Consider the following 14,424-nt stretch of genomic DNA (forward strand, 5'->3'; position numbering starts at 1 on the left):
TAATTTTGTATACGTAGATAATATTATAAATATTGATTGAATATTGTAAATATTGTACTTAAACTATATTATATTAGATGATGTAAAAAATATTTTAATCTTTTTTGAAGTTAAAACATTTGAGAACATGTAATATAAAATTCCATAAGTTGTCACATCTATTCTATTTCTTGTCTATGACAATAATGCACGATCGGTAATTCAGGTAATAGATATAAATTCGATAAGATGATATATCTATTTCGAATTTTGTTTATGGCTATGATACATCATAGCAGACGACGTATATTCCCGGTGGATGGAAAGAATATGTAAAAAGTCAACTATATTGGTTAGGCTTATTATGATTAAAACGCAGATTCTTACAATGCTTCTGAGTCCGTTTTTTGCGTAAAATAAAATTATGGATCATTTAATTATACTGGTGGCTATATTACATTTATTATATTGTCCATTTACAAAAGTAGAAGAAAGTTTTAATCTACAAGCTATGCACGACATTTTATACCATGGTTTTAACCTATCAGAGGTAATTATTAGAATATTTATTAAAAATATATTACATAAATTACAATATAATTAACATAAAAAAATAAAAACAATAAATAATGAAAACAAGCGACAAGGATATATTTGTCTTCCTTGACAGGTTGCTGACATGCAATCAAAAAGATATTACGCAAAATCTTCGATATTATATTTAGAAGCAAATACATATATTTATAAATTTATGATCAGCTGATATAATTTCTCTACGTCTATGTATGTTTAATGTACTAATTTCAATTTTCCTTAAATCGAAAATATAGAAAGAGAATTTATGTTTATTAATAATATAAATCAACCAAAGATTGAATTTAATAATTGAAAATATTTAAATATAAAAAAATGCACATTAAAAGAAATTAATATAAATAAACATTAATTATTTATTATATATTCATATTTTGATAGTATGATCACCATGAATTTCCTGGAGTTGTGCCACGATCATTTGTGGGATCAATTATAGTCTCAGGCTTGGCATCACCTTTAATAGCAATTATTAATTATATGCAAATTAATAAATTTTTTGCTCAATATGTTGGTAAGTTAATAATAAAATATATTGGTATTATTATTTTATTTGATTTATATTTTAAAAAAGTGATTAATATTATATTTTTTCAGTAAGAGCAACATTGGGCTTATTAGTAATAGGTACATTAAAATTATATAGAGATGCTTTACAAAGCATCTTTGGTCTGCAATTTACTAAATGGTTTGTTGCAATTACTATAACACAATATCATTTTATGTATTACTTAAGTCGTACATTACCAAATATAATGACTATGCCATTAGGTAATTTAAGTTCAAGTTATTACATATATTTTATTTAGTATTTTATGAAAATTATTATTTATATATATATTATTTCTATGTCTGTAGTACTATTGGCTTTATATGGATGGTTGAAACAAAGTCACATCATATTTATTTGGTCATCTGCAGCAGCAATAATAATATTCAGAGCAGAACTTGCCATGCTACTGGGGTTATTCCTTTTGTACGATATAGCCAACAAGAAACTAACCATACTAAGGTATTTACATATTATATTGCGGACCATTGATTCCTAGTATGGCTATAACATTGCATACAGAAGTGATTAGAATCATCAAGGAACCTTCTGCAAAACTGCACTGATTTGTAAGCTTTGTTTGCTTATAAAACTTATTAACATAATAAAACCCTTCCAAGAAATAACTAAATCAAATATAAATCCCTTGTTTGATAAACTGCAGTACAACTTGTGCTCTTGTTAAAAGTAGAAAAAAAAATAATTAAAAATAATTGTATAACATAGGAAATCTTTTTCATTAGAACTATATAAATATACTGTTAGAATAATAAAATTAATTTTTCATAAAATTAATAATTTTTTTAGACTGTTTAAAATTGCGGTTCCAGCTGGTATATTTTTTCTAACACTAACAATCGCAATAGATTCTATATTTTGGAAACGATTATTATGGCCTGAAGGTGAAGTATTTTACTTCAATACTATACTTAATAAAAGCAGTGAATGGGGTGTATCCTTTGTCAAAATCATTTTTAAATTTATTTAAAATAATGAATTTAAAATATATTTATTGAACTTAATATAAAAATAGACATCACCATTCCTATGGTATTTTTATTCAGCTCTTCCACGTGGATTGGCTTTTTCTTATTTTTTGATACCTTTAGGAATGCTATGGGATGCTCGAGTTCGAACATTAACAATTCCTGGTATTGCATTTGTTGCATTATTCTCATTTTTACCTCACAAAGAATTGAGATTTATCATATATGTTTTTCCATTATTAAATGTCAGTGCTGCAGTTGTTTGTCATAGAATGTAAGTAAATTACATTTAATTCTACTTTCTAAATTATTTTTAATTTTTAAATATTTAAGATTATATTTTTCTTTTTTTCTTAAATTAGATGGGAAAACAGAGCAAAAAGTCCATGGAATGGGTTTTTGGCACTGATCATTTTAAGTCACTTAATTTTAAATGCCTTATTTTCTATGTTTCTTTTATGTATTGCTGGTTCTAATTATCCTGGTGGTTTAGCAATTGCTAAATTACATAGACTTGAAAAAGATTCTCTCAATTCAGTGCATGTACATATTGATGTTCTCACTGCACAAACAGGAGTTTCAAGATTTACACAAACAAATAGTTCTTGGATGTAAGTTTTATAAATAACTATTTAAAATAAAAATTATTAATCTATCTAGAATAAAAGTATACTTTAAATATATTTTTTTATTTAGTTAAAAATAATGCAATTTAATTTATCATTAACTATCTTTCTAGTTATTCAAAACAAGAAAATTTAACTATTGGCAGTCCAGAAATGCTTCAATTTACACATCTTTTAATGGAAGCCAAAAGTAAATATTCACCCAATATAAAACCGTATCTTAAAACACATGATATTTTGGATTCTGTAGATGGTTTTTCTCATATAGCATTAAACTATAATATGTTACCGCCAATAAAAATAAAAACTAGACCAATTATATTTATTATGAAAAGAAAATCATATATACAATATAATCCCAAAAAAATAATTTATTTAAAACAATCAACTGAAAATTCTACAGAAATAAGCGTAGAAAACGAAAAAATAAATGATACTGTAAAGGATGTGGAACCAATATTGGATGAAATAATGGAATCATTAGAGCAATTTGAAAAACCATTAAATATTAAAGATATAAATATATTAGATACAGAAATACAAGAAATCAAATTAAATAATACAATAAACGATTCTATCGAATTCACTAAATCATTAAATATAAAAAAAACATTTAATAATTTATCTGAAAATAATTTATCACAATTAGAAACACCAAATAATAAAAAAAAATCTGAGATAACACTAAATTTAGAAAAAAATATTGGAACTGAGAATAATATTAACTTACAGTCTCATATTAAAAAAGATAATATTAAAGAAAAAGAAAAATTAGATATAAAGAAAGATGAAAAAGAAAAATCAGAAATAGATAAAGAAGAACTAAAATTTAATATACAAAATAACAGTACAACTCTAAAAGAAGTTGTCAAAAAAATTATTCAAGAAAAAGTGGAAGCAGTTAAATTTAAAAAAGATACAATAGAAGAAAAATCAGAAATTTCACAGAAAATTAATGCTAAAATAAAAAGAGTTCCAATAAAAATAGAATCATCACAAAAAATAAAAACGACAAAACAAGATTTAAAAGAAAAATTATTAGAAGTTCAAGAATTAAAAGAAAAACCAACAATAATTCAAGAAATCAAAGAAAAATCTATAGAAGTTCAAGAAGCAACAATTGAACATAAATCAGTTAATATAAAAGAAAGCATTAGAAATATAATTAATCAATTTAAGGAATTTGAAAAAGATTTTATATATGAAGATTTGGAAATGGATGAAAATGAATTAGATATTGAATATAATAAACAATCTATAGAAATAAATACAAAAGCAACAAAAGACTTACCAAATATAGATAGTGTGATAGAAGATAAAGATACAAAAAGAATCAAAGATGTCAAAGAAAGTTTAAGGGATATAATATATCAATTTAAACAAATAAAAAATGAATTAACTTCAGAAGAAGATGATCAATTTGAAAAAATTGAAGCCACATATATGGAACGACCAATTGCAGAAACATTAATGCAGTTTAGTGAAGCATTAAAAAATTTAGTGCAACATAGAAAAAAAAATAAAATATACAATGTAAACATTCTTGAACATAAAAATGATGTACCTAAAGTACAAATGTTATCGAAAATACCTCTAGAAAATCAAATTCCATCCCAATTTTCAAAGAATTCAAAAAATTATAATAATGAAGAAAATATACATACTATAGAAAAAGTTATTCAAAATATTAATGAAAAAGAAAATTCAAATCCAGATACAAATAAAGTTTTACAAGAAAAATATCTTACCTCATATAATAATAACAAAAATATCTTATTAAATGCACAAAAATCTAATAATATCTCAAATAATGTAGAAAATAATGCTTCCAATGAAAAGAATAAAATAATACAAAAAAATATTGGAAATAACTCAAATAATTAAATATCAAAATATTAATTCATTTTTTTATGTTTTTAATACAGTTATATAATTATAATATGTAAATATGTTATTCTGTGATAACAAAAATGTATATCTTTAATGCTCATGCATTACCAACACGGAAAAATGAATTTTATTTTTTAGTGTTATTTTTTAAAATATCAAAAAATATTAAAAAATGACAAAACATTTTTTTTTTTTTTTTTTTTTCATAATATAAAAGTGCCAATTTTATATGTATATTTGTGTAAAAGGACAAATTGAAATAGTGAAATTATGTATTAAATATTAATTTAATGTGTAATAATTATTTCACATATTATAAAAATGTCTTAATAATTTTTTATATGTTTAGATGTTGAAATATTTATCTAGATATTATTTATATAAAATTAATATTTATCAATGCATGTTTTTAAAAAAACAATTTTATTATTCATCCTTGATTATTTAAATTTTAATAAACTGTTTTATGATAATTTCTTAATATCTTTTTTTGCATTTATATTCTGCTTTTTTATGTTTTGTTTGTTTTTTTCTAAATTATAACATTATTGTTTTATATTTATATTTTTTTATTTGATTTATATTCTCATCACACACAAAAACTTTATACACTTATACACTGTATACACTATTATAAAAAAAATATACATTTATTTCCATATTGGTATTTGCAGAGCATCAAGTGCCTTAAAATTTCTTCATAATTTTACATATCATAAAATATATATATATATATATATATAAAACATATATATTAATTTTACAATAAGTAAAAATAATTTAACATGAAAAATTGTAAATCTAATGTTATTAATTCAATAATTGATAATAAGATATGTAAAATTACAAATAAAAATTATATTAAATAACTTTAATCAATATTCAGTTAATAATTAATCAATATTCAATTTATTTTTAATTATGAAAAATTTTTACAATCACTGAAATTTTTCACTTAATATTAACAATTGTCTAAATGTCATTATTGTATTACATAAAGTAAATGCTAAAATTGTCCAATATATTATTTTATCTCGCCAACCGCATTTCAGAAATACAGGAACATTATCTTCACACTAAATAAATGAAAAATAATTTATATAAATTATATAAACGCGACTATTTATTTTTCATATATTTCACATTATTTCGTATTAAAATTATTTGACCTGCATTTTTGCTTGTTTTAATTTCAAATTTCTTAACGCTTTGTCTTCAATTAAATATGGACGTCCCAAACAAATTGATCGATTTAATAAGATAATATTCTTATGGAAAAATTTTAATCGAGTAATCTAAATATAAATATAATTTTATGTAAAAAATTATAATATAAAGTCATATATGATATATTAAAAAATGATTATATAGAACTTATTCAAATGAATTCATAATATATTTATACAATGTAATAAGAAAAAAAATTAATTTTTATTATAAATAAAAAAAATATTTGTAAAAATATGTACTTACACAAAACATTTTACGATATTTCCAAGACTATATTAATTTGTATCACTTTATTTAATATCTTATATCATTTCAATTGATGTTCAACTCTATAACTTCATACAAACAAAAAAAAATGAATGTTGTTAAAATATAATTATTTATTTAAATTCGCGCCGATACAAAAATGCAACTTTCTTTTATTATCGCACAGTTGGCGAACCTGAAATGTAGTTCATAAATGGTAGGAGAGGAACGCATGCGTACTCGTTTCGCGACGCAACAGTCGTAAACAACATTTTTTCCATAGAGATTTTTAACGAATTTACACACGATAATTAGAGCGTCCAGAAGGACGCATCACGATTTTTCCGCGTTTTCATACGATTTCGCGGAAAAAATGGGGTCAAGCTTACACGTTCAGTGTACGTGATAAACTTATGGGTTTCTGGCATGCGGTGACGTCATCCGGATCGTTCTGGAAGAACCCTGCAGGACAATAATGGCGGGTATGTATTTACATCGACAAAGGGAATACCGATTGCCACTCGACAAACTATAATCAGAGGTAAAATGTATTACGAATCGTCGATTTCAGATTTGTATGCTAAATACAACTGCACCTATTGTCAAGAGGACATCTCGGGTTTACGTGTAAGATGTGTAGAATGCCCAGATTTCGACCTCTGTTTGCAGGTGAGACGAGCGAATGCTTGTTCTTGATCACGTGTTCACGTCTCCTTTTCCCCCTCTGTCCTCCCTTACTGATCTCTGTCACATCTTCGTCTATCCTTCTAACTTTACTGGATTTTGCGTGTTGAGATTCCTTTTTTAGTCCCCACTCTTTTTTTGTCGACAAGTTGTTCTGAAATTATTATATTATACTACTACTCGACTGAATGAAACTTCTAATCACGTGGTGATACATGTATACGTATATCAATTCTATTTGATGCAAAAATGTCAAAATTTTAAAACAAAATGAAAAAAAAAATATATCATTTTAAAAATATTATGATTCTTTATAATATAAATGAAATACTATTTTAAAATAAATTATTTATAAATATATAAAGATATTTTATTAGAAAAAATTATTCATAAATACCTTTTATTAGAAAAAGAATAATATTTTTTAAATTTAACAGTGTTTTTCCGCTGGAGCTGAAATTGGACCACATAAAAATGACCACTCTTATCAGTTTATGGTATATACTGAATTATATTTTTAAATATAAAAAAGTTATTCTTTTGATTAAAAAATTAATGAATTTTTATATTTTATAGGATTCTGGTACCATTAGCATATTTAATGGTAGGGGAAACTGGACTGCTAGAGAACAACTTAGACTTTTGGATGCCATTGAACAATTTGGTTTTGGAAATTGGGAAGATATTAGTAAACATATTGAAACACGTACGCCAGAAGGTACGCCATTTGTTGTAACTTCTTGCATTAAATAATATTATATAATTTTAACAAAAAGAAATATAATTTTACAAAGCTATGATTATTTAATAAATAAATTTAAAAAAAATTAATATATGAAAAATTATTTTCTATATATACATAATTTATTTTTATCTACAGAAGCAAAAGAAGAATATATTGCTAGGTATCTTGATGGAAATATTGGAAAACATACATGGCCTCCTACAGAAAGCTACAAACCAAATATTACAGATCAAACTAAGTCAGATCATGGACCTCTATCACCTGATCTCACATCTCGATTACCACCTTTGGATATTACTCCAGAAGAAGCTGCACAATTGGGATACATGCCACAACGAGATGATTTTGAAAGGGTATATTTTAAATTAAAAATATTTGTTTCACAACAAATATATAACAACACATTATTGTTATACTATTGAAATCTTCTCTACAGGATTACAATCATGAAGCAGAATCACTTGTTTCTTCTTTATTTTTAAATCCAGCAGAAGATGATGATTTGGATATAGCACTTAAACTTGCACAAGTTGACATGTATACTAATAATTTAAGAGAGAGAGCGCGACGAAAAAGAGTTGTACGCGATTATCAGCTTGTTTCTGCATTTTTTGCTTCATCTAGGAAAGATAAAACAATAAAGAAAAAACAATCAAAAGAGGAAAAGTATGTTTAATATTGAATAAAAATAATATTTTGTTTTGTACAATGTTTTGATAATAAATCTGTTAAATATATTATAGGGAATTTAGAGATAGAACAAGAGTATTTGCACAGTTTTACACGGCACAGGAATATGAACAATTTTTAACAAATCTTGAAAGGGAAAGAGAATTACGGTTACGTCTTTCAGAATTATTTCGTTATCGAGAACATGGTATTACAAGACATGAAGAATGCGCTCATTTCGAACAAGTGATGGCACAAACTCAGGGACAAAATGATACTGTAGATCATTGGAATGAAAAAAAATCTGTAAGTATTGGTATTCATATATTTGTTAATTTTTTCCACATTGCAATGGCAATTGAATTTTTTTTCTTTTCTTTTTTTTTTCTTTTCTTTTCTTTTTTTTTTTTTTTTTTTTTTTATAATGATATACCTTTTATTTTATACTTTATTGTATAAAATATATATTAGGTATATCTATTTAACTTTAAAGTATATTTTAGTACATATTCGTAAAAGCTAGTAGAACTTTTGGACTTATTAAATGTTATTTAAAATATATTTTTTTTTTACAATTTTATGTTTGTAATTTTAAATATATTCTATGAAAATAAATATTGAAATAATTGTTATTTTAAAATAAAACGAATTTCTTAATATATTTATTTGTTATAGTTTTATATTATTTCATATTTACATTGATTATTTTACATATTTATAATATAAATATGTTATTCAAAAATTTATATGTAATTAATACAAATAATAAATTATTTTACTATTGATATTAATAATTATGATTTGAATATCAGAGTCTATATTATACTGTATACACTAGCTTTTGCTTCTCATTTAACTAATTCCATTGTTTGTGGTGCGTGTTGCCAGGCATTTGTGAACAGATTGTATCAGTTTGCATTTCACTTAGGGCAGCAGTGGGCCGTCCACACCAATACACCGCCACACCTCAAAAAAAAGGTACAAAATTATTCTAAAATTTACTATTGCAATAAATTTAATTTGATATAATTATATATATTAAGCATTATATATATATATAGATAATTTAAAGATAAATTTGTGTTTTTATTATATATAGAGAAGAAGAAAAAAGTTACTCTTCCACCGACCGAAAGTACATTGCAAAAGACTTACCCAGCAGCAGCTTCTCAATCAATCAAACCAATCCCAATCGGATGACGACTCTAGCCAATCAGTGGGCGGAGCCGGATAACAATCCAAATTCTTCCAGCCAGCATTCTACCAGCTCCAGTTCTGCCGCAGAAAAAAATTATACTGCGACAACTTCTGGAAAATCTTGCACAACAGCGGGAGACTCAGAGGAACGAGATATAGAAATGGAAGCAGCAGCTCATCTATTGACAAAACAAGAAAAATCCTTATGTCTTCAACTTGATCTGAAGCCAACACAGTATTTAACACAAAAGACATTGTTGTTGCAAGTAAGTTTTTATATAAATAAATTATTTTAAGTAATAAATAATAAAATTATTTTCTGTTTAAATAAATACCATATTCTTGCAAAAATTGATATATTCAGTTATATATGATTACTATAAATAAATAAAGAAATTTTTATATTTTTTTCTAGCAATTTTATTTTTAGGAATTTTGTTTAAGAGACATCAAATAGTAAATTTTATTTGATATCAAAAAAAATTGTTATGGATAGATTTTAGAAAATAACATTTATCATGTTCTGTATATTATACAAATAAAAATTTTATGTTTGCAGGAATATCTAAATGGTAATAGAAGATCAGGCGTTGTACCTCAATCGGAACCAGAGAGTAAGATATTACATTATCTGGTAGCAAATGGCTGGATCGCGGCCAATTGATTAAACATGTAAAAAATTAACGACCATTTCCATTCTAAGTCACCTTTTATTTTGCAAACTAAGTCCTAGATTTAATTAAAGTTTGAGTCTGATTTAATTAACATATATAGGGCAGGTAGAGAGAGAATGCGTGTGTATATAATTTAATATGCAAAGACATTCTTTATTTTTTGTTTAAATGATAAATATTTAAATAAATGTATTGGCGGATAAATTGTTAAGAACGATAAAAAAATGTTTTGATTAACTTCTTTATTTCATTATAAACTAATTTAGATTATCCGAAAAGTAATTATTTGAAAAAATTTTTATTAAGTTTTATTGTTTTTATTAAATTATTACGTCGTTTATAACAATCTGACCGTCAATTATCAATATTGTTGATTACTTTTTAAAAATTCAAATATTAAATTATTATCACCGTATCGTGCAAAATACTTCCGTGCGCTTCTGTACTTTATTTTAATGTTGTTATCTTAAACTTCTGTTTGACTTTTAATGTTACATTAGGAATTATTTAACACTTCTTATCGAGAAAATATATCTCTTACACTGCCTTTATAGAGCCATGAACATATTGCTCAATTAATTCTTCCACTATAATATTTTCTTGTATAGACTATTAATTGCACATGCTCTTTTCTATCTGTTTCAAATGTGATTTGTTACCATACTTGACAATAAGGAAACGAAGGAAGAAGTCGAGATTTATAGATCGTTGTTTAATACAACATTTAAATGATTGAAACGTATCCATCCGGGAACTTATCATCAATTGATATTTTATGTAATAGTATTTGAAAGTTTCTGGCAGAATACGTGTTAAAATATTTAAATAAAAGGCATTTTAAAATATTTATATAGCTGAGATTTTCTCATGAAAGTATTGAATATTTCTAGTTTAATAATAAGTATAATGTTCTTAAACTGTACACATGTATACATACACACGCGTAATGACACAGATATTTCTTCGTATTCTTAAAAATTTGTCCATTAAAAAAAATCCTAAACGTTTTTCGCATGCATGATTTTACGCGCAAACAAATACATTTTATTCCATAGATTCTTTAAATAACTTAAAGAATATTCCTTATTGATAAAGGATGGTACAAAGAGCAGGTTATAAGAGGACATTTGTTATTACCATGAAGATAATATGATATTAGGTAATTTATCTGTTGCCTGTGTAATATTTGTAAATATGAACGAAAAATAGTACCTTCTTAGTGATACTACTTTTAAAGCACAAAAGTAATGGCGGCATAACCTAATGATGCGTTAAGCATATTGTGTGATATTGGTGGTGTTCTGAGCCAAACATGTATTGCAGAAAAAGACACTTTAACGTTTTAGGAAAATCAATTATTTTCCATTGCTTCTAATAATAATTATCTATAATTTTAAAACTATTAGAAAATAAAAAAAAGAGGAGTAATATTTATACTAAATTTGTGCATTCTTAATGCACTTCTGAGAAAACTCTTTGATGTATGCTAACAGCTTTTATTTAGTATAAGCTGAAAGCTTTGAAAAATAGCAGAATTAATTTGATTATAAATTTTCAAATATTTGAAAAATTAAAACAAAGAAAATAGAAAAAAAGATTAATCTTTTGCTTTAATATAATTCAATATTTCCAATAATCCCCGCTTATTAAAATTTCGAAAATGGCTTACATTCGTGCGAGAGATTAAAATAAAAATTTTATCTAGTATCATTATATAGATATAAAAAAATGTGAAAAATATATATATATGTATGTGTATATATATTGTAATGTGTATATATATATATATACACATATATACATAAATATAAATATATATATACATATAAATATATATGTATATAAATAAAAAAAGAAACTGCTTACAATTGTAAGTAATTATAAAAAAAATCATATGTATAAAAAAAGAAAAAGAAGTCTTAAAAAATACTTTTCATTTCTAAATGAAATATTCATAATTCATAATTAATAATTAATAACTTGTGGTATATTGCTTAAGCACTAGTTAGATAACAAAATAGGGAAATAGCTGCTCATATTTTTTATGGAGAGTAGAAGACTATTATCCCTTTTGTTCAATATAATTCTATTTTCTGCCCTAAATTTCCACGAAAGGGCATAATCATTCTTCGATAGACGCTTTTTTGAAAACTTATTCTATTTATTTATTTTTTTTTTTTATTTACTTATTTGGGAAACAACTTAAAAATTAATTGCTATGTTCTGTTTTTCATTGCATGATTATATTCTTTGTTCATAATAATTTGAATTTTATTTGTTGCTTCATTTGGGACTTCCACATACTTTTAAGACGCTTTCGATGCATATTTTTTATAAATCAAATATTTTGAAAATTTTTTAAGTTGTTTTTTTTCTTCGGCTTTCTTTTTTTTTTTTTTATGATTCCTAATCGTTGGTGATAATTTGCACGGATCGATTTATCCGTCGTTTGACTGTAATATTTCTATAAGAAATGGTCCATTAAGAATAGATTGTTCAAATGAATGAACATAAACAATGTTATCTCGAACGAAGAGAACGATACGCCTTCCTGTAGTTACTTAAAGATATAGTAATTTAAAAAGTTCAAGAAAATAAAGTTCAATATAAAAACATTTCGGTGACCTTTATAACAAATTCACAAGCGCACTGTCGTTTATAAAATTTAGGGGATAAATTTGCATTGTTTTTTTTATTCCATATCGAAAAATGATGAAATGTGAAAGTTTTTGGTTAAAAAAAGATGAATGTGATCATTAATTGAAGAGTGAGTGTAATGGTTATAAGGATTCGAAATGTTTTGAAGAATTCAATAGGATTTCTATTCTGGAATGTATTTGTATAACAAACAACGAGTTTGTTACTCCTCATTGTTCTAGAAGTAATGGAAGAATTAATATTTCAAAGCGAAATGCTTTCTTGTACTTGAATCAAACAGTCGTTGAATGTATAAAATAAACTGTACAATAGGTATTTTCCCTTAAAATTATGTTTCTATTAATTTCGTACCATTTTTTAAATTATTCCTTAAATTATCCTTTTCTCATATATCATAATCTCGAAATGATTAATTTTTTTTAAATTTTGCTGAATAATATTTGTTGATAAATTATCTCTTTCATCAAATTTTATTTTATTATTTAAATAAATATTTAAAATAATATTAAAAATGATTAAATATGCGGTTATTTAATATATCGATATATGATATTTTTATCATTCTTTTTTAGATTTTTTTATTAAAACAAGATAGCAAATATATGTATATTATATATGTATCTATCTTACAGTATTATATATAAATATTATCAGAATATTTTTAATTTCTATAATATATTTTTTTGTAAACTAATTATTTTTTGCGTATTTTTTTTATTACGAGGATTACTTATAATATGAATATATTTGAAGATGAATTGTTTAAATAATATTTAGTAAGTATTAGGATGAGTCAGAATTACACAGAAAACATCTTTTTCTTCGCTGTTCAAGCAAACATTTACTCCGGTCAATTCCTAGACTTATGAACGTTTCTTTTGATTTTAATGTAAATCTTACCTTTTAAATTTTCTAAAAAAAACATCGTTACACAATTTTTCTTTTACAATTTAAAGATTTAATCTTTAATTTTTCACGTATCTTCAATTCATAATATTTATCACATAAGTAAAATATAAAATATGATAGTAAAAAAATTATTAACTTTTATCACAATTATCGAATATAATTTCATATTGATATATTTGAATGTTAAATTAAAATATACAAATATTACAACTTTATGCAATATATTATATATACTTTGGATAATTACATGATTTTATATTCTTAATTATCAAATTATCAATTGTTATGCAATAGAAAGATATCTGTAATCAAATATCTGCAATTTCTAAGACCTTGATTAACTTCGAAAACATTTCTTTTAATGGTTTCTAAGCAGTCTTCCTTTTTATTATACTATTCAATTCAACTATATTAACATAAAAATTAAATTTTAAAATTTCAACCTTATACGTATTATTCACACGATCTTCGGTACGTGATATGTAAAGTTAATATCGCAATTAGAATAATTTATTATTATAATTGCCAGTGTAACCTATGTTTCGCATAAAGGATCACGATCGAACGAGTGTCGTATAATGCGTCATGTTAGAAATCGTGAACTTCCTTGAATTAAAGTTTCTGACGTCTTTGTAACTTCGTTTTTTTTCATTTTATACGTCCTTCGTTGATAATTTAAATATTTTTTTTGCATTTTTTAATCTTTTTATTTACGTTATAATTGTATAAATATTGTAATTTTTTCATTTTTCATGAAAATAATTTAAATCTTATTCTTCTTTTTTTT

At 24.1% G+C, this 14,424-nt stretch overlaps 2 protein-coding genes and 1 long non-coding RNA gene across 6 annotated transcripts; 2 read left to right on the forward strand and 1 right to left on the reverse strand.

Moving 5' to 3' along the window:
- Positions 1-318: 318 nt before the first annotated feature.
- LOC122720236 (probable Dol-P-Man:Man(7)GlcNAc(2)-PP-Dol alpha-1,6-mannosyltransferase) lies at positions 319-4,619 on the forward strand. Its single transcript, XM_043946799.1, has 8 exons — positions 319-529; positions 955-1,087; positions 1,171-1,344; positions 1,432-1,585; positions 1,931-2,075; positions 2,157-2,383; positions 2,472-2,720; positions 2,849-4,619. The coding sequence occupies exons 1-8, from the start codon at positions 404-406 to the stop codon at positions 4,617-4,619; spliced, it is 2,979 nt and encodes a 992-aa protein (XP_043802734.1). The 5' UTR covers positions 319-403.
- A 1,020-nt stretch (positions 4,620-5,639) lies between these two features.
- LOC122720261 lies at positions 5,640-7,131 on the reverse strand. Its single transcript, XR_006347734.1, has 4 exons — positions 6,698-7,131; positions 6,099-6,630; positions 5,795-5,920; positions 5,640-5,701 (listed from the first exon to the last, which is right to left on the reverse strand). It is a non-coding gene; the product is annotated as an uncharacterized LOC122720261 (long non-coding RNA).
- LOC122720257 (transcriptional adapter 2B) lies at positions 6,447-10,329 on the forward strand. Of its 4 annotated transcripts, none has more exons than XM_043946838.1 (10): positions 6,447-6,583; positions 6,673-6,770; positions 7,223-7,282; positions 7,362-7,503; positions 7,666-7,883; positions 7,967-8,196; positions 8,283-8,505; positions 9,128-9,177; positions 9,299-9,662; positions 9,956-10,329. In XM_043946838.1, the coding sequence occupies exons 1-10, from the start codon at positions 6,577-6,579 to the stop codon at positions 10,058-10,060; spliced, it is 1,497 nt and encodes a 498-aa protein (XP_043802773.1). In that variant the 5' UTR covers positions 6,447-6,576; the 3' UTR covers positions 10,061-10,329. The 4 variants fall into 4 exon arrangements, with proteins under 4 accessions (XP_043802773.1, XP_043802772.1, XP_043802774.1 ...); XM_043946837.1 differs by having other exon boundaries at positions 8,274-8,505; positions 9,956-10,328; XM_043946839.1 differs by lacking the exon at positions 9,956-10,329 and having other exon boundaries at positions 8,274-8,505; positions 9,088-9,177; positions 9,299-9,566.
- The last annotated feature ends 4,095 nt before the right edge of the window (positions 10,330-14,424 follow it).

This window comes from Apis laboriosa, unplaced genomic scaffold (genome assembly GCF_014066325.1).
Source record: "Apis laboriosa isolate Shangri-la unplaced genomic scaffold, ASM1406632v1 scaffold122_cov146, whole genome shotgun sequence".
In the NCBI taxonomy this organism is placed as follows: Eukaryota; Metazoa; Arthropoda; class Insecta; order Hymenoptera; family Apidae; genus Apis; species Apis laboriosa.

Excerpts from the sequence above, each read along its gene's own strand:
- LOC122720236 (XM_043946799.1), top strand. The coding sequence starts at position 404 with ATGGATCATTTAATTATACTGGTGGCTATATTACATTTATTATATTGT. Across the intron at positions 2,076-2,156 it reads ATAAAAGCAGTGAATGGGGT|ACATCACCATTCCTATGGTA; the intron begins GTATCCTTTGTC and ends ATATAAAAATAG. Across the intron at positions 2,384-2,471 it reads GCAGTTGTTTGTCATAGAAT|ATGGGAAAACAGAGCAAAAA; the intron begins GTAAGTAAATTA and ends TTCTTAAATTAG.
- LOC122720257 (XM_043946836.1), top strand. The coding sequence starts at position 6,648 with ATGTATTACGAATCGTCGATTTCAGATTTGTATGCTAAATACAACTGC. Across the intron at positions 7,884-7,966 it reads AACGAGATGATTTTGAAAGG|GATTACAATCATGAAGCAGA; the intron begins GTATATTTTAAA and ends TCTTCTCTACAG. Across the intron at positions 8,506-9,127 it reads ATTGGAATGAAAAAAAATCT|GGCAGCAGTGGGCCGTCCAC; the intron begins GTAAGTATTGGT and ends CATTTCACTTAG.